The sequence below is a fragment of the Lathamus discolor genome, chromosome 3, assembly GCF_037157495.1.
Source record: "Lathamus discolor isolate bLatDis1 chromosome 3, bLatDis1.hap1, whole genome shotgun sequence".
Lineage (NCBI taxonomy): Eukaryota > Metazoa > Chordata > Aves > Psittaciformes > Psittacidae > Lathamus > Lathamus discolor.
Genome location: NC_088886.1, coordinates 13,738,963 through 13,762,759, shown reverse-complemented (window position 1 = coordinate 13,762,759; position 23,797 = coordinate 13,738,963). Strand labels below are relative to the sequence as shown.

The window sequence follows — 23,797 nt, the reverse complement described above, 5'->3', positions numbered from 1 at the left end:
GAAAGGTCAGTGGTTTATGAAAGGAAGTTCTGGCCTTTCAGGGTACCACTGGGACTTGAGCTCAATTCTTGTCTCAAGAATGAGAAGACAGAGATTCAGTGCCCCTCAATAGTATAATCCTTGCACTGCTCATAAAACCACACAGATTTCCTGAGACATGAGGATGATCACTGAAACAACCACCCTCAAATGAGAATTCCTTACAAATACAGACACTATCAGATTAACATATGACAGTAAGTATTGCCAAAGTCTGTATTTTATTAAAACTTAGACCTGTTGATAGAAAAACAAGTATCACTATCACTCTCTCCCTTTGATTCAGAGAATCCTAAAAAATGTTTTAAAATACTGTAATTATTTCTCCAATTGCAATTCTGTATTTACACTGCGGCTCAAATTTCCTCTGCAATATTCTGAGTTGTGCTCCTTTAACAATGAAACCCACACACAAAGATTTTTAGAAACATTCAGTGCAGGAAATATTGGGGACCCAACCACTATTAGCCTTGGACTGCAGCCTCCCATTCTCCCTAATCTGTATGAACCTTACAGAGAGGGCCTGACCTTGCATGCTATTTGTCCCTTCCATCTTCAAATTTTATTGATCTATAGATTTCAGCACTTCAAAGTAGAACCAGAAATATCTACGCACCAACATAAGAGAGGAGTTCTACTAGGTGATCAGCAGCTGATGCTTAACATCTCGCATACCCATGCCCACAGCACTGGCTGCCTCTGCTAGCAACAACTGATTAGGTTGCAGACATGGGTACTAATCCTGTTTCTGCTGATTTCCAGGGGAGAATTCCACAGTTTTAGCAAAAGCAAAATTGGGTTCTTTTAATAACAGTATTTAATTCATAGCGTTTCCTGACCTTGTATGCCTCTTCCTAGCTCCACAAAGCAGCATGTGGGAGTGGCCTTGGTCACTCAATTCTATGCTTCTGTTCTCCCAAGAGATACAAAGTTACAAGAAAGCCTGCCCAATCTAAGACCCTCAGGAGATGCACAACAAGTGATGGATTATAATAAAGGAAAAAAAAAAAAAAAAAAGGTTTTTTGAGGCTGCCTTCCCTGACAGAGTCTCAACATCACTTGATGGATTATTTGTCAGGGTTCACCATTTGTGAATTTGTGAGTCATGTATCTAGCTTAAGCTGCAACATCATGGTAGGAATATGTGTATTTCAGTGTCTAATCAGAATGGTCTGATTTGTACACATTCCCTCTGAAAACTGTGCAGTGCAGCTTTTATTGCAGTTTTATTATCCATGATAACAGGATTCACTACTTGCAGTTCTCTTCTCCAACTTTCCTCATTTAATGACAGGAACAGAATTGTCTTATCTTTATTTTTACTCTTTGAAAGGGAAGAGAAAAATACTTACTTCTAATCCATTGAAAACAAAGCAAACTGAGGTCATTTAGACTTCAACTGCGTAATGTTAAGCCTGAAAGACCACCTTAATTTTTTTCAAAGAAAATATTCCCTAAATCCTCTACGTCTGTATCCAGTTGCTCAAACCTCACTACAGCTATACATAAAATAACTGAAACTTTTTGTAACTGTATTCTTATAATTTTTGTACTTGCTCTTTAGACTTCACAAACTTTAGTGAAAGAAAACCTAGAGCTATCTAAACACTAAGCATACAGTGGATGCCCTTTCAGTCTACAGAATTTCAGGAGACCTACTGTTTTCATCTAATAGATCAAACACTGTCACACCACAAGTGATTTTGCCAGGACTCAATGTCCAGGGAAACCGTGGATCAGCATTCACTGAAAGGTTAAGGTCCGAACTGACACTCTAAAGTCAAGAGCTTTGCTCTTAATGATGATCTTTATGGGTATATGGCATGATTTTTCCTGGTCTTCTCAAACTGTTCTTGTTTCACAGCATTGTGATAGACTTCATACTTCAAAACTATCAGTCAGCTACTTTATGCAAGCACGTCTATATTCAAATACATTTCAAATCATCCTATTTGTTGGTGATCTTCTGCAGTCAGGTAAGGATTTTATTTTTCTTTACACTAAAAAATGAGGGGATTACTTAAATATGCAAAGAGAAATCTGAGATGCACCATCATGATTCTTTTCCCCATCAATGAAATTAACACATCTGATTTTTAAGCAGAATATATATTTTTAATGTCATATGACAGATACCAAATGCACAACTGAATACAATATAAAATAGATGCCAAATATTGTAAGGTATAATCAATTAACGAACTTTGTGTAAGTAGTTGGTGCCAGTATTATGAATACACTGTTTCCCTAAGGACCTGAGGGATGCCCATTTTATGGTCTTTTGTGCCTGTAATTGCACTCCCCATTAGAGTTTGTTAGAGCCCAAAACACTGCAGCCCTCCTGCAAACATCAAATACCATGCTTAAAGAGTTAACCTGCCCTAAGTCACCAGTTAGTGCAAAACGCGTGTGGTTCTACATGCTCTGAAAAACAAGTGATTTATTTAAGTGCCTGTGTACTCATTTAGAGTGAGCTCTCAGTGTATCAGACATAGTAAACGACACTCTGACAGAACCCGAAAGCCAAAACCAGCTGCATGGTCTTCAAAAGCCTTGTTCAGCCACCATCTAAATCTGAGCTCAAGCACTGCTTTTTCTGTGTGTCTCGCTATGATCTGACAGGGTGTAAGTCCAGCAGTCTCAAAGGGCATCCAACATCTTCACATATGGCAAAGCTGGGGGAGTTATACAGTTCAGTAAAAAATATTAGAAAGCTCTTTGGAAAGTTGCCGGGTAGTGCTGTAATCTCCAGTTTATGTGCTTCTCAAAGTATGTGCTTTAACAGCTTCTGGAGCAGGATCTCAAATGCTTTACACACCTTTTCCATGTAAGATCCCCAACTCGAGACCACAAATCACATTCTCTTTCATTATCTTTTATCTGGGCTAAACCATCCTCCATGATTCTGTCCCAGCAGAAGAGCTGGAGTGCAAGAGAACTTTTCTGATGGGCAGCTCTACAAAGCAGAATAGGTATCTCCTATTGAGGTGCGTAACTCTCCCAATCCACGGTATATATCTTCAGTGTTACAGAGAACAAGGTCTGAAATTGCACTTCCAAGCCATGCATGAATGTCAGGTCTCTCAAATGATTGCTTGTGCACCTATCCCGAGGTTGAACCCCCTCAGTTTTCAAACTCCTACCTGAAATTCCTTGTTGGGCACTCAAGGTCAAAACTATGGCTTGAACTTTTTTGTTTTACTATCCCCCATGAGGAATTAATACTCCTGTATTTTAAGGCAGGAGTCTCCATTTAATGCTTCTATGGCACCTGGAGATCCTCAGAAGCAAGGTGATATGTAAGTATAAAGTAGTTGAGGGAGAGAATCTCTTGTTTCAGAAAATGGGAAAGTAATATGTGTATAAAATGTAAAAACAGACACTTGAAACTCTATTTGCAGGAGAATGGGAAAGGAAATTGTTACTTGAGGGCTTCTTTTCTGATTACTTCAAAAAAAATATAGCCTGATTAGAAAAGTACATCTTAGGCATCTATCACACTCAAAAGCTTCTATATAGTGTATTTTACCTACTGCTTCAACATACAACCCAGACTTCATTGTATGATTACGTTGCCACTTTGAATGAATACTTGCACTAATTGCACTAGTTGGCTATTATCAGATAATTGTTTAAAAATTAATCTTTGGAAGTTTTAGGTAGGACAACAATAATTAAATTGTAGACACCCACAGTGAAATGTAAACCTCTGATACCTATAGCATAATACTGTGACTCCTTACTATCAGTTTTACACCCTGTTGGGGCTAAAATACTAGCTTTAATCTTCCACAATGAATTTAAATTTGCCTCCCAGCTTCATCATTCTTTTCATACAGTTTTGTTTCAAGTCTTGCCTCGTCTAAATATGCTGCAACTATAGCACACTTCCTTTTTTGTGACAATGTTATAATTTGAAAAGAAATCATAAGAATAATTACTGATATAATGAAACATGAACATACTGTAGACAACTCTATGGACTTTTAATTAGGAAATGTAGGTCCACAAAATTTCCCTGTTCTTTCAATGGGCTGTCACCCACTGCGCATCTTATTATCATTAATTTAGTATTTTGAACACCTTCTGTCAACTCTGTCTTCGTATTTCACAAGCATAAACATAAAATTACGATGCTGCTAAGTAAGAGCTTGAAATGCAATCTTCTCATAGCAGTATGTATAACACAGCTTCTCTTTTTATTGATTACTCTGTGCAAAAATAAGGCATAAATACTAGGACAGTTTATTCGTTTTAATTTCTTTGCACTTAGACATGGCCTCAGTCTAAAGAAGGATCTAACCAGACTCTGACAGTTAAAGATTAACAGTCCTGCCATACCAACAGGCTTGACAAAGGAGCTTAACTTAATCCTTAAAGCAGTATGTCTTATGTGTATTACTGCATAGGAGCACAACTTTAATAAACACAGTGTAATGTAATTTTCAGTACTTTTACTGATATAAAGTATGGGATATGAAACAGAAAAAAAAAGATATTGACAGATCTATTTGTTTTCCAATGAAAACAAAGAGAAACTAGAAAGCTTACTTTTTTTTCCTCAAGATTACTTTTATTTTGAATTTCAAAGTCTCATTGCTGGGCACAGACTGCTACACAGAAAAGCAATTCCAATAAAAATAGACAAGCAGATGCAACCTCATCATCCACAATCAAGAGGCGCTGGGACTACAATTTCAGCTAAACTGGCTTCCACAGTGCTCTGTTATAGCTGGTTTTACCTCTAATTCAGTCAAAAGGTTTTCATACACTTCCTGTGAGCAATGCATTCCATTTTAAGAAAGTCTTGAGAACTTACAAATCTATTGGTCCTCAGACTTAGTATGACGTGGCTGAAATCACCTCTTGCAATTTCAAGTAAAATTAATCTTCTTTTTCTATTGGCTACAGACCATGGAAATTAAGCATCATACCTGAAAGTTCAAATGTTAGGACACTAATTGTCATGTTAAAATGATTTGGTTTTCCACAGAATGCACTACAAATAGGATATGTCATCTTCATAACACGCTGAAAAATATCCCCAGGAAGTGGCATAATTATAAAAAATCATTTCTGAGAAACTTTAATAAAGCTGATGCATGTTATCATCAATCATTTATTCTGTATGTGTCTGAGAGCACTGATAAAAGCATAATGGCTCTGATTTTAACATAAACTCTTTAGGTGCTCCAAACGCAGCCATTTCACTGTATTCCACACCTATATGAAACCCCAAAGACAGGTTTTCAGGTCCTGTGAATTGTCTCAGACCTAGTTTTGATCTGAAAATATGGGCTCTTACAGGTTACATGTGTACGTATGTATAGGATATGTTGCTATTCCATGTTGACAGTAGTAATAGCTCTGACACAAAGACAGCATCTGCACCTTCTACTGAAGCCTAAGATGCGGAACATTCAGCATCTTTCATGAGAGCAGAAACATGATCCCTACACTTAAAAGGTGGGTATCAAGCTGAGCAAAGTTTCAGATCAGCACAGCTGGGAGTGAAAGAGGATTCTAAAGCTTCATTTCACTTTCCAGGCCAAAATGTCCACAGGCATAATTAAATATACCCTGAAAGCTGTTCTGTATTGCAGAAATTGCTGCAGATCAAAAGGGATCACTGTGCTGGAGAAATCAGACACATTAATACCAGAGATACTCTCCTGGCCCTGATATCCCTCCTCTACATCTACCAGTTGCACAAAGTACCTCATTTATGCCCTTAAACCATCATGGATACACCAACACTAGTCCTGAGAATGAATATTCAGCAGACCTATAACTAGTGAGGCTGCCCCTCACTGCTACTGAGACATAAAGCAGATACAGCAAAAGTGAAGAATTTAGCCCTAGCTTTGATTCTACTTGTAAAAAACTAGAGCTTTTGGCTATTCATAAAAACTAAAAGATAAATCAAAATTAAATCTATGGTAATTACATACAGAAAGAGTAACATTAAGGCTCAGCAGTCTTACGTTAGTGAAGCTATTACTAAATATCCTATCAGCAAAAATTCTTCGTTGACTGAAATTAAGACACAGTCCTCAACATTTCCAAAGAAATATGCAGGAAATATACATGGTAAGAATACCAGAAAACATAAACGAAAACACGAACATTGCAAGTGAAATAAACCAGTCTATAGAAATAGCCATGTTACAAGCAAAAACCCCTCTTAACTTTATGATTTTATAAAGCAATTAAAATCTTTTCTTTGATAAGTACCTGCCCAGTGAAAAGAGCCAATTTCATCATAAATGGTGACTTAGTCATCTAAGTAGCATGATTTAGTTAGTCATCTAAATCATGCTCTGTGAACTTAATTTAGGGTCTCATTTCAAACTCCAAAAGATGATCCACAACATCATCTATCATATAGGCTGCTCTACAAAAAAGAAATGCTGAAAAAGTCTCTTTTGTTAAGTGCACTAAACTGGTGGCAATTTAATGACCAAAATTTAAGTAACAAGAGTACTCTGAGGCAGGTAAGTAGAACTTCTGACTGAACACTGAGAAGTGTGCAATTCTACAATAAATCTGTAAGTTGTATATTTCACAATTGTATTAGATGGGAAATTCTTGGTGGTGTGGCAGAGGACTGAAAACACTCCTCTGCAGCAGGATTAGGAAACCATTCAGATATGGACTATCAGGTTTTCACAGGAAGATGTAAGCAAATACTGACCATGTTCCATACAACTAACCACAAGCAAACTCTGTCCATGCATCGAGATAGCCAGATGCAGAGAAGCGCTATGGTGTAAGCTACATAACCACACCAAACACACTGCTAACCCCAAGATAATAAACCCTGCTTCTCAGTCAGACTTATTAGTTCTGGCTTAGCAACACGCTAACTGCAGCTACCCAGCTGCCAGAGCAGAGCCGGTGCATCTCCAACCAGCTCAAAGGGAGAGCAGAGCACGCTCTTGTCTGCTGGCAAAATCCCACGCAGCCATATGTTTAGACATCATGTCAGCTGGCACTCAGCAAGAGGGGGAAACCCCCACTGAAGCGCTGGTTATTATGTATAGTCCCATTCATGTCCGAGGTAGCTCTCATGGCTAATGTGAGCAATATTATAACAAACTGTCTCAGTCTTTGTAAGGCTCATGAATCACTATTAAAAACAGGAAGAAATCCAGAGCAGTGTTACAAAGAGAATACATAAGTAGATGAACAAATGGAAACAGCTGTGACTTTGCTACAGGTTTTTAATTTTTAAAATATATTTTGCAGAGTCATCAATAACATCAATAATGAGCATTTTATGGAATATAAGTGTTAAGGAAGAAATTATCTAAATAAAAAAGGGTTTTGCTATGTGTTGTTTTTAAAAAAGAAGAGCCCACCTACAACTATCTAGGCACAGGCAGATGAGCTGAGGAAGGACAGGCAATATTAACTCTGCATCGCTCTGGCAGATGCAGTGAGACCACTGGCTGTATGGTGAGGTTTTATGTTCCTATTTTAGAGCCAACTAATATGCCAAGATGTGTAAAACTAACCCTTTTACAGTAGCATTAAGAATAAAATGGACAGCAACAAAATTTAGGAGCACATGTGTCATTATTCATATCTCCAGGGATGAAATTTAGCCAAGTGTCTGAAGGACTGACCCAAAGATGCCAAACTGAAAGTTAGAGAGGAGGCAGGGAAGGGACAGCACAGGTGGTACAACAGCACACACTCACTGTGAGCCTCTGCGCTCCGCGTAAAGACTGAGGATAAGGTGTGGAGAGCACTGCTTCCGGGCATTTGGCCAAAAGCTTTCTCATGAAGACTATGGACAAGTCTTGGAAACCACAATGTTTTCTAAACATATCTTTGCTGCGGCCAAATGCTCAATCTCTGCAAATACAAGGTGTATATAGTTTGGCTGGCTGAAGTGAAAGACAGCTAGTATGTCAAATGCTGTTTTCAGTCCCTGACACTGCACTTGAGAATTGCTCAGAAATGTTTTGCGCATGTCTGTACCACTGTTCCCTCGGCACCCCATGTAGCTTCAGCCTATCTTGCTCCTGAATGCACAAAGCAGAGCCAGTCAGCCTCTGAAGAAACTTACCTGAAAAGGTCAGGATTTACTTGCTCAGATACAGTGTGACTATTGTGCTCTTAATACTGCACAACTCAAGCTAGCAAGCCTGTCTCAAACTGCACTACGTAGGCTTATTGACCCAACCTTCACTAGCTTTGGGATCTCTGCATCGCACTTTATTGGCCCATAACCATGTGCTACCCTCTTGCCAGTTGCCTTGATTACCTGTTTCCTGAGATGCTTATGTTTCATACAAGTCACAAGGGTGAATTTCATTGAAACTGAATAAAAATGTCTACCCACCGAGAATGCAATGCAGGTTAGAAAGTTTAAAAGGAAATAGGCCTGAATGTAACCCACGCCACTATCTACAAAGCTCAGCCTGGTTTCTCAAACTGGGAGAAAAGGCTTAAACCTCATGCAGGCAACCTGGTAAGTAGCATGTGCTTGGTGATGAATGCAGTCTCCATAAGTTTATTTCTCAGCAAGCCATCTCTTAAGCAGAACAATAGTCCTTTAACCTTCCTGTGCACAAAGCTCAATACAGATATACATTTACACAAACTTGCACCATTGAATTTTTCTTTTCCTTAGAGATAACTCTTAGACTGATGCTCTGCTGAGTGTTATTACATTTACTTTTATGACCTGCTATAGCTGAGGGCAAGATACATTCTAATTTAATATTGTCCAACAGTATAAAATTTACAGAATATTTTGTTTCAGCAATATTAACATCATGCCAGTACCTGAGGATGCTAATAACATACTAAAATCAAAATATAACATTTACAAAACAAAAACACATATTCCAAGCATATTGACTGTTTACTGAGAAACATTCTCTTCTTTCCCACGTTATTTCTTACTAAGCCATCCATTCTGTAATGGAATCTTTTTTCTACAGATGCAACGAATTCTTAACAAGTTGTATTCAATGATGAAGTACATATTTATATATTCTTGTTCTACATAACTTACAACAGTCCAGATTATTAAATCTGAATTAAGAAAACCTGATCTATGTGGCCTGTATCTCCATTTGTATTTTGCACTTCTGTTGCAAAAAGACTCTCTGAAGACAGAAGGTTTCAGCTTTGACCTGTCCCTTCACTCCCCATGTGACTCTTAACTGTATTTGGGTATTTTCCGAATGACAATGGAGAACAACTAATAGCAGTTTCTGAAATGGAACATAGTTGTTTTTCCAGCTGACAGAAAACTTCAGTAACTAAGCTGGTTTTAACCCTTTAAGCTTTAACTGTTACAGCAAAAAAGAGTGATGACTAATGGAGACCGCTAAGGGATGAGGTGAAACAGAGTGAGGTGAAACATCATAATGCTTCACCTCACCTTCAAAGTAGCTTTTGTGCTGTCACATCTGCTTATATAGGAACCAAACGGCTGCAGATTTGATCATAATTGCCCTAATTAGAAGTTCAATTAATACACCCAGTTCTTCCTATCAATGCCACCTCAGCAGCAAGGTTGTGCATACAGAGCACTACGCAGTAATACAGGTTAAAACAGTAAGGAAGGTCACTGGGAAAAGGAAACTACCTGCAGTCTACAGTTCTGAGGATATCACATAGTTAGGATGACACTCAATATCCACTTACGCCCCAGGACAAGCAGAAAGGGAGAACTTAAGGAACTCTATTGAGAGATATCCATCAGCTGTGAACAAAAATTACATTTCCTGTCATTGAAAATCTCATTTAGTTCAGACTTGCTTCCACTAAGGATTAAAACCCTTCAAAAGAACACTTTGTCTTCACAGGAAGATGAAAATAGCCTAAAATGCTCACAGTGAAAGACTCTGAAAAAAGTGCACAATACAGTAACTTTAAATTGTTATCAAATATAACACACTTCAGCACATACTAGGTATATAAATGTGGTCATTGAAACTAATGATGAAAATGAAAAGAAAAACAATTCAGGGGGTTTGCATGAGAGACAGGCAAATCTCACTAGCAGACGAAGTGTTGCCAATTCTCTGCCTGGAAGTATTTGCATATACATCAAATGAAGCATTCTGCATGTTCACTAAAGAAGACAGGGAAGCAGACAAGGGAAACGGACAGCACCCACTTATTAAAATATGATGCATAAGATATTCATAAACCAGGAAAGTGGGTATTTACTCATTTGTCACTTTTCATGATTCAGGATAGAGGCTATAATCCAGAATCAATCAAAAAACAGAAGCACAAAATAAATAAGAGCATCTTCATGCTTCTGCAATTTTTCTTTTATGAAGGAAAAAAAAAAAGAAATTTGTCTTAGTCAGTTGTAAACCCAAGATAACGCTATGACCAATTTCTGGTATCAGACACTGCTGTGAGATGTGACTTTTAAGAAATGTGATAAAATTAAAACACAATTCTGCATTAACTGTCCTGACCTGAACCTCTACCTCCTATTTATGTTTGGACTGAAATCAATCATCAAGATTTCGTGATACAGTCTCTGAAATAATGTTTCTTTCAACTTCTGTGAAAGAATAAAGCTACATCACAGGATGTCACAAATTACATGGGGCAAGATCTTCACCTGATATAAACTCCAATACTTTCTGTTTTCAGTATAACAATTATTATTTACTCTCCTCTATCTTCTTGATAACCAGGAAACAATCAGAACACAGCTAGTTTGTGGTTGGGTAGGTTTTTATGCACCACATTAAACAGTTAAAATAATAACACCATACATTATATATAAGCCAAACATCTTTCCATTTTCATAGAATCATAGAATAGTTAGGGTTGGAAAGGACCTTAAGATCACCAAGTTCCAACCCCCCTGCCATGGGCAGGGACACCTCACGCTAAACCATGTCACCCAAAGCTCTGTCCAGCCTGCCCTTGAACACCGCCAGGGATGGAACATTCACAACCTCCCTGGGCAACCCATTCCAGTGCCTCATCACCCTAACAGGAAAGAACTTCCTCCTTATATCCAATCTAAACTTCCCCTGTTTAAGTTTTAACCCATTACCCCTTGTCCTGTCACTACAGTCCCTAATGAAGAGTCCATCCCCAGCATCCCTATAGGCCCCCTTCAGATACTGGAAGGCTGCTATGAGGACATCTGGATATTTAATTGTACCTGTGTTCCTTTTAGACAATTATTTTAAACAACAGGCCCTGGCCCGTGCCTGGAGTCACTATCTCCACTAGTTGGGTTTCATATTTAATGGCACTTGTTTTAGAATAACTGTGAAATATTACTTGGTTTTATTCCCCTCATAGCACATTTGTGTTCCCTCTCAAGCAGACATCGGACTCGGGATTCTACAAAAAAAAAAAAATAAAAAATTTTGTCCAACTACAGAATATGGACTTTTTCATAAAATAAATGCATAAACTGCACAGCTAACTGATATCTTTATGTAAACATTTGAAAATACTTCAAGATACTTTAAATAAGAACAGTGCCAGGCTAGGACTACTGGTTCTTTGCAGAGGTGCCAAGCAACCTGGAAAGCAGTAAAATGTTCTGCCATTTCCTATCACTGTTGTGCACTCTGTATTGCACACTAGGTAGTATCATCTAGCACACTGAAGCTGCTAAAGATTTTGGACAACAGTCATAAAAAAAAATGAATCCTCAGTACTATGATTTGTTAGGCTGAAAAAACACACTACTGCAGTAGCTCAAAAGTAAGAAAATACAAAGCATAAGATAGCCATTATGCAAATGTTGGGTAAACCTGGTAAAGCAACTGTCCCTACCCTCTCTGTGGATATTCAGTTACATTCTCTGACTCTCATGGTTTTAATTCTTTTCTTAAGCTGACAGCATTATGAAGGGGTTTAATAAACCCGCAGCTTATCAGCATGAAAGGTAACTACAGTACCTCAAAACAATGATAAAATAGATCTTAAAAAAGCCAGGAAGCCAAGCAAAGGGTGAACCAGCGGCCTCCAGGACTCGCCCCGTGCCTGGATCTTGGGCAGACACAGCTGTCCCCAGCAAGGTTATTCTAGAATAAAGTCTCCCCCTGGCGGATCTCTCACATAATAAAAGCTCCATCAAATATTCAATTGCATAATAGAAGAGGTAACAATTTCAGGGGCAAGTACAAACATGCAATGAAATCATGGTACATGGTTTCCAATTCAATGGGCTTGATCCCACCTCAGGCAAGACAAGCTGTTTTTATATAAGATCCAATATGATTTTGTGATAAATTCATTTGAAAGACACTACAACCCTCAAAGTAATTTAATTCCTTCCCATCTCCACATATGTTCATTATGAAGGTTGGTTTAGTGACACCCTCCACCTGCCCAAGCCCAAAACAGTAAATGCTTTAACTATTTAGGTAAAAAATATCCAATTCCTAACTCTTTATATCTAACACTTATTAAAAAGTATATAAAATGTTGTGAGATCCACCCTGCTATTTTAAGTGCACAAACTTTAATACCCTGGAAAAAAAAAGTTTCATGCCAGAACAACTTACTGTGTCTCAGAGATTAAGGAGCTATAGCACTATTTGCAGAATGAGTCTTCCTCAAACACTTCATTAACTACACTGTTCTCTGATCTACATTAATTTAAAGGGATCACAAAGATTTCTTTGCATATGATAATTTACATTAGCATAAAGAAATCATTGCGATCACTTAAATTATCCCATTGATCTCAATGCTCTCAAGGTATTTAAATGTGGTTCTAATAAATCACAGATTTTGTCTGCAAGATTGATTTTGATATGGGTTTTTTCTTTTCTAAGAAACAAAATCCTTGATGGCTTGAAATATTATTCAATTACATATGTGACAAATTCATATTTTACTCGCAGTACCAACTGTTGAGTCAATACTGTGTAGAAAGCTTTTTAACTATCCAGAGACATGTTCTCACATTCATTTCAGAATAGCAATATAATAGTTAAATATTTTATTTCTTGCAAGTTCTGGAAGAGTGTTAGGTTTCCTGCTTTCATTAACGCTCTCATATTTGTATGCAGTAATTGCTTTAAAAATATTAGCATTGTAATTTCTTGCTAGCACTATGATAAATCAACAGAAAGTCTTATCCCCATGCCTCTGCACAGAAGAGCATAATTCTGCCTCCCTCGATGCCAGTGAGAAAACCTCTTTAATTTCAGGATTACAGTCAAGGAACTCATGAAAGATGTTAGTTTGACAGCCTGGGACTCCTGTCCTTTCTAATTGCTGAACAGCTGCAATAACTAAGCAGTGCTACACTCTGCCAGTATGCATCTGTGAGAAGCAACAGCTCTTCGAACTGGAAGCGTAGCTGCTACTTCTCCATTTCAATCCTTGACCTTTCAATAGGAACCATCAGCAAACCATGTTTTCTGTTCCAGATGTGGGAGTTTTTAGGATATAAACATCTGGCTATTGGGAACAAAAAGAGATGTTATTCGTTCATTTCAAACGTCCATCAACAATGACTGCTGTTGCTCTGGGACATGCAGAGGCAAAATGCCAAGAATCAATGTCTGAATTGACTGCATTTCTGAATTTTCTTGGTTTAAGAGTTCAGCTCAACAAGAACAAAGTTTGCACTGCTAAACTGCACAAGGCTGCTAAAGCTGAGAACATGGGTTCTGATCTCTGCTGCTTGACTTGGGAAAAACTGGGCTTGCAGAAACCACAAAGGCAAAGCACTAAGGAACAAAACAGCACAAATCTGATGAAGTAACAAAAGACTACAGCAAAAAGACTATTCAACACAGTAAAAAGAATATTATGTATTTTGGCTGTATTTTCAGAAACTGCCTACTTATCTTGACAGGATGAATGAGAAACTACAATTCTTATTGAATATAAAATAAAAGGAGGAAAATTATTGGTAATTACAATACTGCAAGATCTATTTCAAAATCATTGGTACTTTACTAAGCGCCTTGATTTTCTGGCAAACAGTCTCCATATATGATCACCCAAAACTACTAAACGAGCTGTACTGTTCACAGTGACAGACAGTTGTAATATATAGTATCTCACAATGTAGACAGTTGTCAGATTCTATCCCTGAAATGTTTATACTACCTTATGACAGTTCCTGTATGTGTCAATACTAACATTTTAATTATGGATTTATAATAACGTCAGTACTTATCAAATAGCTTTCACATATATGTGCATGTTACTCATATTAAATACATCAGAATGGGTACACCACCAAAAACATGACACTTCCCATTAAAGCAAACTATGGGATCCAGAAACAAAGTTTTCCTGAAGTCAAGAACCTGTTTCAGCTCCTAGATCTGAATGATCTAGGCATTAATCTCCCATAACTGTCATTCATGCATGAACACATTCCAAGGATGAATTTAGCATAACGGTCATTCAGCTTCAGGTCATTCAACCTGACAGATAATCCCAAGATTCTATGTGGGAAATTAAGGAAGCTGTATTGTGAAAATCTACCATCCGTTGTCATTTCACTCTGACACCTCTGTGCCATCAGAAAAACATGCACCATTGCTGAAGTCTCTTACCCTTCCCAGCCCATTGTCCTCATACAACAGGTACTCTTCAACTTCCTCCAGGTCTCCCTCTTCCTTCAAGTATCACCTCCTTCTCACAGCTACAGAATTTCAACTTGCGCTCTTCTTGACACTCTCCTAATAGTCCTTAAAACCTCCCCAATTCCTTCATTTTCTCCCACTTTGGGATGGACTTTAACGCTGTTTGCTATTCAAGCTGTTTTCTCTGTATTCTCCATTGTTCCACCCACAAAAAAAAAAACATGTTCTCTGAAAATATTTCACAATTTCTCAGTTCTTGCAATCTCTCTCCCTCTTCTCATCATCACCAATCCTCTGTCCTTCTTTTCCAAGCCCTTAATGTCTGTGATTATTTTGCATTCTCCAATTTTATTTCTGTAGGAAACCTATGTACTTCGGGATTGTAAATCCATGTTAAATATACAGGTCTGTTAAATTACTAAAACAAATACACTATTAAGAGTCAAAGCTCTTCTCTCCATTGGTAATACAGTGTCCTCACTCCCCTGTAGACCATACTGACACAGCTCTCTGCATGATCTCATGTGCATTAAAATAAAAACAAGCTGGGAACACAGCAGGGACTGCACAATCTTCTTTCTGACCCACAGAAGTTACGTGGAAAAGTTATTAAACCTTCAGCAGAGTATTACTGTGAGGTATGAGCTACATTAAATGAAATTCAGAAATGGAGTATCTGTGGGGCTTGGGCCATATTATAATATATTAAAAAAGAGTATTATCTTTCTCCAAAACACAGGGAAACACTAAAATTACTCTGGAAAATAATAAACACAGAATAATGATTTTAAATATGTTCTATTAATGAGGGGTGTTCAGGAGTCAGGAGAAACCAGCGTAAGGGTATCAGGAGGGCTATTCACATACACAACCTAAAAAACTCCCATAGATGCCTTTTCAATTATTACTACTTCCAAAAAAAAAAAATTAAAGAAAAAAGTGCATATATATATCTACATCTCATCACTACAGTCATGTTCAAGAAGAACAAAAGAATGATGAGAGAACACTTCAACACAGTAGGAAGCCCCATGGCCAAACTTGCTTTTTCTACACAGACACTATGCTTGAGGATTTCCAGAAGAATCATGTAAGAAAACAAATAAAGCCTACAAGGGACCATCATGAGCTATTTTTCTGTGTTAAGAGTCCTACAGATAACTCTTGCATAGAAAGTGAAGCCAGAAGGAACAATAAAAATCTCTGTATATCAAAGTCACTAGTCTTCACACAGTGCCTCTAAACTGAGCCCAGTAACTTGTTTGACAAACATATTTTTCAGAAAGATGTCAGTCTGGATGTGAAAACATGAAGTTGAGAATCCTCACTTCCCGTGCTTATTTTTTACAGTAGATTTTTACTGCAAGAAGTGTGTGTACTAAATATTATCTGGGGTTTTGGCAGAGGGGGTCCTTGGAGTTTCCAGGTAAACACAGCAAACTGAACACAGCACAAGTAGAGGAATCTGCCTTCTGAGAAAATTACTGAAACTCAAGTATCTCTTCAGCATGGATGTGCCACCTTGCTCACTTTATCTCATTACGTCTGTCCTGTGAGATATCAAAGCTTAGGCTGCCTATCTCTGGTAAACGGGTATTAGTGTCTGACAATCCAGCCTCCTAATTCCTGTGTCAAGGGGAGGGACACCATTCTGTTCACCATTAAAGAGATACCCCTAGTTTCTAGAACAGAGTCTATGGTTGACAACTTCTGCTTCCCAGGGGGAGGATGAAAAGGTCGTTTGTGCAGGAGATACAGTTCTCTTGGTTTCCCAAGACAAAATGAGCTAAGAATAAACACCTACCTACTGACTTTTCCTTCTAGCAACTAAACTTCCTTTTTTAACCCTTCCTAACATCATCATAAACATACATTTGTAGTGTACCTCTAGCATTCATCACTAGAAACAAAACACTTCACCCTCCATCTTCTACAGGCCAAGGGAGGAGATGACCAACACTGCACACAGGCCTAACAGCAGGCTGGACACCGGGTCCTGACCCGGTTAATCCATGCACACAGGGCCAGGAGCAACGGCACGTGCAGGAGCCAGCCCTGACAGCAAGGCAGCCAGACCAACGCGATCCCTGGGCGGCTAGCCTGCAGGCAGGAAAGAGAGCTCTGCAGGTACGGGGCAGGCTCCCCCTTGTGAGGACAGGGCAGCCCCACGACCGAGGCTCACCTTATGCTCCAGGACGCTGATGTACCCCTCCAGGAGGCCGGCCCCGACGGGGAGCGCCGGATGGTGCTGGCCTCGTCCCGGCGGGCGACTGGGCACCGCCGCCACCTGCTGCTGCCTCCGCCGCGGCTCCGGGCGACCCCCGCCGCCGCCGATACCGCCGTACATGAGCAACAAGCTGGTGCACATGGTGGTAAGCGCCAAGCAGACGGCCAGCCCGTGGCGCTGCGGGGGGCAGAGAGAGGCAGCTCAGCGGGGTTCCCCCGCCGCGGACCCAACCCCGCGCACCGCCGCCCGCAAGTTTCACGCCACCGGAGATCAGGCAAAGTGCGAGGACAGAACTGGGGAACCTCCTCGTTCCTCCTCCTGCCCCCTCCCCACCCCTGCTTCCTCGCTTCTTCGCCCCTTCGTGTGCCCAGCTCCCCCGCGCCTCTCATTCCCATGCAGCCGTCTCCCGTCGGGCATCTCATTCCCGCATTCTAACGAGTGTTGGGGATTGTAGCGCTTTCCCCACACACACCCCGCGCAGCTACCTCCAACCTCGTCCTTTAAGCATATCGGTTTTCTATCCGCTCCTTAAAACGCACACACACACAAACCCCCCAAACAGCGAGCAACACGAATAAAAGAAAGCAAGCGGAAAGTTCTTCGCCGCCGCCGCTGGGGTTCTGTTCTGCTTTGCGCGATCCCGGAGCGCCGCGGGGCTGCAGCCCCGAGGAGGCTGGAGCGTGTGCAGGGGGCCCGGGGCAGCCCCGCACCGCGCCGCTCCTCCCCGCCGCCGGAGCCGGGATGAGCAGTGCCAACAATGCACTTACCATCAGGGTCTTCATTTTGTGCGCCTCCCGGTCGCCAGTCCTCCCGCTCCCCGCTAGGCTCGGCATGGCGGGGAAGCCGCAGACATGGCTCGGCCAGGGAAGCGCCGCCGTGGTGGGGATTACGGGGGAATTACACCCGGCCGGACCCTCGGAGCCTGCCAGAGCCGGGTCCTCGGCTGCCCCGCCTGCCTCCGCCCCCTCCTCCGCCTCCTCCTGCCGGCGCAGCGGCGGCTCCAGAGCCGGTGGAAGTTAACTTCTGCCTCCCGTTCTGCCGGCGAGCCCCGGGCGGGGATGGGGGCTGGCGAGCAGCGGGGATGGCCGCGGCAGGTACCGCGCGGCACCGTCCCTCCGGCCAGCGGTGGGCGGCGGGCGAGCGGGCAGGGTCGGGGCAGGGGCTCCCTCCCTCGGCCCAGGCTTCTGTCCTGCTGGTAGCACCGGGGCACGACCCTCACATGATGTCCTTTGTATTTTTCCCTGCCAGAGAATTCGTCGCTCTCTCGCCGCCAACTGGGTCTCCCGAGGCTGACGGCGTTCAGGCAACTCTTTAAATTCACGTTAGTCAAGAAAAAATAAATCGACGCCTTCAACTCCTTGCGCGGCGCTGACACCGCCCTCTGTCACACAACCTGCCCCAAGCCATAAAAACCGGCTTCCAAACCTTTTGGCAGAACATCTCTTCGGTTTTTAACAGTAAATCTCACAGGCTTGCTCCCTATGCCATCTTTTTGGTTTCTGAGGACGGACATTTTCCCACCCCTAAGCAGCCTCCCAAAGTTTTTTATTATTTCTTTCTTTGTATTAATGGTGTACGGTTCAGTTCTGAAAACTTTTTATCATCAGATCTCAAATTACATAGATTTCTTGCTTTGGGAATTCCACATTTATACATGTGCCCCTTCAAAACAAGCCGTTTTAATGTTGATTTCTTACGCAGTTATTAAACTGACACCATAGCATTAAAAAGAAAAATCATCCATCTCCTAATCATGAAGATATTTTTCTTGAAACTACTGATGGAAATAATGGTTCTAATAGATGGCTTCTCATTTAACCTATAACTATATAACATTAAAAATTACATTAAGGAGAAAGCGATCAGGAGGCTAACTCAACCATGGTCACAATAGCAGCTTTCTCAAGGCTGGAATTGCCATTGACATCCATTTTTTATTTTTACTAATTCACTGGAGGACTAACAGTGAAACAAATGTCATCCTTAGCGCAGGCACAGTGTGCAGCATTCAGTGCGTTTTAAGAAAGGAAAAAGAAACAAGAACATCAGGGGATAGCACAGTGAACACTCCTCATCATTCCAGAGAAGAATGCCATACTGCACACACGCTTGCTATTTATTCAGTTTGGTTTCAATAGTACCAGTTGTTAAGACAAACGAAGCAATATAAGAAGAATCTTATCAGGTCTTGGTAATTCTTTATTAGGAGATTGCATTTGACACTCAAATTAGTGAAACAAAGAGCCAACTTGATGAATCATTGACAGCAAATTATCTGTGGCTCTCCAAGGCTTCCTGCAAGAGACTGCAAATGGCAGCTCATGCATTTTACAGTGCTGTTTCTCAACGACCAGCAAAGAGGTTGCTGGTGACTGACCTTTCTAAGCCTTTCTAATGTATTTTGCCATGCCAAAGTGAAGCTTCATTTTTATGATTTAGGCTAGTGGCTGTATGTTAGACAGCTGTTACACAGTATGTCAGACCAAATTCATTAAACTTGTGGGTTTTGGTAGAATAGGCTGATTTAAAAATCTACCGATAAAGGAGAGAAACTAAATTTTCTAATTTAATGCTTGACTTGAATATTGTCCAGCTTTCTGCTCGTCAAATATTTAGTTAGATTGCCATGATGGTCATAGACAGTATTCTTGGCAGTCAAATGCTCACTGAAACAAATACAGTAGTGTAATGTAAATCCTACAGATTTTTATGCGTAAGTATGGGAACTTTAGAAATCATCTGGAAAACAGCCCAGCTATTTAATTTAATTTTAAATTCCCATGAACTAATAGTTCTAGCTATCTGGAGGTTTGTCTTTTAACACTATTGGAATCTACATACGTGTAGATACACATCTGTGTACCCAATAGTTAGACTTGCAAAAAGAAGAGGATAGGCTGAACTCATAAGCGTTGAATCAACTTGGAAAAGAGTCAATACAGAGAACATCTTAAAGTCCATCTGACTTCCTGCCTCAACCAATTTATTTTCAATATGCAAGGGATATTGCACTGTCTGTGCATTTCTATTCGCCTTTAGAGCTAGGGGTATAGACAGATTAAAACATAAACAGCTGCCTTCTTTAGCCCAGGAGAAAAAGGTGCAGGGCCATGGCTAGATTTTTCAACAAAGTCTGACTGAGGAGAACATTTCATCTGCAAGGGTAGGAGTGGGTTGTCCCCTTTTCCAATTTACACTTCTTGTTTCCAGCTTTCTGGTAGCTACAAGGCTGACAAAACAGTCTAATGAAATAAGAATGTGCTTGTGGCAGCTTCTGGAGAACCTAAGATGCAAATGACCAAAATAAAAATCCATGAGTAGAGTGAGAAAACCGTGTAAGAAGTAGTGATGCAGACAGAGGCAGACTTCTTAAAACTGACAATGGACTTGGAGCAACAGAGCTCGTTCACTGATTCCTAAATAAAACTGCTCAAACACCAACTGACCCTGAGCTGTCTGGATGAATGAAACAACTATCTTTTTATAATGCATTTTAACCCAGGTTGTCTTTCAGAGATTTCATTGTATAGATGTAAAACACCCTTTCAAACTATGGTTGATTTTCATGAGGCTGATACAGAGACAACACAGCATAATCTACACCTTGATATAATGAATGGAATGAGTACTCAAGTGGAAGAGCCTCTTACTCTTCATCTCTGCCAGTCCATCTCAGCAACTGGTGGTAGCCAAGTCATACAATGGAAGTTAAGGTAAGGGCAATGGCTAGTATTTCTGCTGATGACCCAGATGATATTTGCCAGGACGTTTTCCCTGAGCACATTGGATACTAACTGTGTGACTCCAGCAAATCCTGCTCTGGACCTTGCTGTCCCTCTAACCTCCGCTCCCTAACCAGAGGCAGGGTGTTTGTGGTTGCAGGCAGTACACAGAATGCCTACAAACTGGAAGCTGGAGCTACCCTTCAGCGCTGTCACCTCCTCAGAATGAAAGCCCAGACAGTCTTAAATGTTTTATTATTTTGTGACTCATTGATGGCAGTGTGACTCCTTTGCTGAAAAAAAAAAAAAAAAAAAAAAAAGAGGATATGTTAGAGCTCTGTTTTAGATCTGTGCCCAGTTTTAAAGAGAGTAAGAAAATGAAGGTTTTGTTTATCTACTACGTTTCACAAAGGAGTGAAGAAAAAAGGGATCTGTGTGATACAAGTAGTTAAACTCTAGGTGAGTTCTGCCTCTTACTCTGCAGGAGTGCTGAAAGCACTTAAATACATTCCCATCACGCTATGTGTATGAAGATGTTTTTCAGAAAAAATATTGGTGATAGAAGTGCTTAAATAGAATGGGGGAGGGGAGTTTAATTTTATCAGGACCACTTTGGTATCCTTGTGCCTTCGAAATTAAAAGTCTGACTTACCAAGATTCTGTAAGTGGCTAAGCATGAGAAAGTATTTGTTCAAACTGTAAAATTAATCTAAAAGTGATTCCTGTTAAAGTTGCATTGTTTTATCATTTCCATTATACTCTGTGGTCTGTGAAGCCTTGGATCTGTCTCCTCAAGAGTAAAATCCTGGCCCCACCAAATTTAACTCCTGTACATCTTTTATCCCTCTTCGTTTGCTGGTACCAGGAGATCACAAGCAAGTATAAAGCTCCCACTTCTAGTTCTGCAGCCTCATGAGGTATTAGCTTAAACCACAATCACTAGCACAGAAAAGAATATTGCTTGTCCTGGACCTCTAGCCAGTGACATTTGGGAGGATGGCTGGGAATGCCACTCTTCACGGGGAGAAGTAAGCATTTTTTGACGAGAAAAATGAAACCAAAGATGCTACTAAGGAGGCTGGAAGATGATGAAAGTTTGTGTGGATAAATGGACAGAGGGGCGGCCAAAGATGTATAGGAAATTAAATATATCACACTGATACCACCTCCATGTGTTGTTTTATTATTTATGCATACATGAAATTTTAACCTCTTTTTTCCTGAGAGAAAGGGCTGCATTTTTGCATCGCAAACACAACCGGTACAAAACATTCAGCAGCCAGCAAAGTAATGAGCTTACACTATAGATTTTTCCAACTGCCCAGTGACTCATGAAATGCTTTTCAAAACTGGAAATATGCATTGAGGATTGGTCAAGAAAGGTAGAAACAATATTATAGATCAGTCAATAATGTCTCTTCTTTATGAAAGCAGGCTGCCTTTGAACTTCTGACAGAAGCAAATAGTGATAGATGCATTAAAAAAATGAAATATTGCATGGAAATAGAAGTGCAAATGAAAACAGAAGGGAGAAAATAGTGAGATAAGATCTGCTGAATCTGCTGTTTTGGTTTGTTTTTTTTTTTTATTTCTTAGTTTTCTCTCCAGTTGAGGAAGCATAAATAAAAGTATTGGATGTTTCAGAAACAATCTGTCTAGCTCAACTGAATGGACTCATCTGCTTTAAGACTGCATGTGAAACACCATGCTTCATTCTAATCACTTTTGCGTAGGGGGGGGAAGTTAAGCAAGGCACATCCTGGAGTATACAGCACACTCAGAGTTCCATGTCTAAATTCAGGAACTTTGAAGGTTAAGAAAATAGCACAGGGGGCTGTGGCTGGGGGTACCCAATACCACTTGATCAAACCAACATGCATGACCAGAAACTGTTCTTCATGTCCTTTTGTTTTACCATCCACCACCAAAACAAAAGAGCATACATAATCTCTATAAACAGACCATAGATATAAGAATTAAAGTAATCAAGGACAAGAGATTGGATACATTTGAATATTATGGGGGTAACTTTGCTGTAATGAAAGAGATCTCCACAGGGTCCCGAATGGCTTGGCTTTCATTGTGTTCCTTTGCAGAGAAAAACTATACCAACAGGAAGTCAAACTGTTAAACAGAAAAGAATTTCTAAAGTAAAAAAAAAGTTACCAAGCAAATATCAGACATGAAGGAAAAAAGGAAGCAAAGAAGGATAAGTGCTCATTATGGATTAGTTTGCAGTTCTTTGTATATTATTAGAGAGTCGATAGAAACTCTCCTGCTATTACTAAAACAAACACAAACATCACTTATGATGACAGGCTGAACAACAGCTGGCAACAAGGGGATCCATTACCATCAAACTGAAAAGGCACAGTCACAGAATCAAGTAAAGTCCTTCAGTGGTCAAGCTATATATAGCTTTGGTAATAGCTACTGTTCTTATCTACAGGTTTATAGAAACCATCTTTACTATTCATATAGTATATCACTATATAAGCATATATGCAAATGAAGAGCCATAAATCAGTTAATGTACAGTGTGAGAATAGCTGCCAGTGACTCCTGTCATAGCTCAGCAATTTCATGCTCGTGTCCTGTGTGCTTCTAAAATTACACGTACTTCCATTTACCCAGTATACACCAGACACAGCTACCTAAATGAAGTCTGGGGGATCTGAGTTTACTGCTGAGAGGTTCTGAGTATTCTTGTTTCCCAGCGAAAGTGACAGGGATTGAAGGAGCTGCATGTAACAGCATTGGTTCTAGCCATTTGCAGATTCATATGGGCATAGATTTCTACTAGGAAATATCAGAGATCCTGGGCCTGGGGTGCAATCATTTTTAAAGGTATGGAGATAGTGACCACATTTATATGGCTTGCTTTGTTGCAACTGAACATGAAATCTGGACCTAGAAGAAATTTGGCTATGGAATTATTTCCCATGTCCAAATCTGGGACTGCAAACCACCCTAAACAACTCTTCTATCCAGGATGAGTAAGCATTGTAGGAACTAGCGTGAAACAGTGGGAGAGTTTCTTCACTGCAATAGATACCTAACTGAATGCTTTAAAGCAGCTGCTAAAACAGATGGATAGTCCTCCTTTGCAATGTGCTGTGTCCTTGTTTAAACATTTCTGCCATATTATTGATATTTGTCACTCTTAAACAAATACAAAAACATACAGGATAGATGTCTTGGGTGTCTACTCGCAACTTCAAATCATGGATTACAGCAAATCCATG

The 23,797-nt window shown here is 40.1% G+C and overlaps 1 protein-coding gene and 1 long non-coding RNA gene across 2 annotated transcripts in view; both read right to left on the bottom strand.

Annotated features, from left to right (window-relative positions):
- Window positions 1-17,663, bottom strand: part of ST6GALNAC5 (ST6 N-acetylgalactosaminide alpha-2,6-sialyltransferase 5) — a 73,017-nt gene extending 55,354 nt beyond the window's left edge. The window contains exons 1-2 of the mRNA XM_065673608.1: window positions 17,598-17,663; window positions 16,786-17,007 (exon numbers count right to left, since the gene is read on the bottom strand). Of these exons, the coding sequence (XP_065529680.1) occupies window positions 16,786-17,007; window positions 17,598-17,663 (288 nt within the window). The remainder of the gene's footprint in view (window positions 1-16,785; window positions 17,008-17,597) is intronic.
- A 3,026-nt stretch (window positions 17,664-20,689) lies between these two features.
- The window catches only part of LOC136010853 (uncharacterized), a 51,145-nt gene continuing 48,037 nt past the window's right edge, over window positions 20,690-23,797 (bottom strand). The window contains exon 3 of the long non-coding RNA XR_010611033.1: window positions 20,690-20,845. This is a non-coding gene — a long non-coding RNA (uncharacterized LOC136010853). The remainder of the gene's footprint in view (window positions 20,846-23,797) is intronic.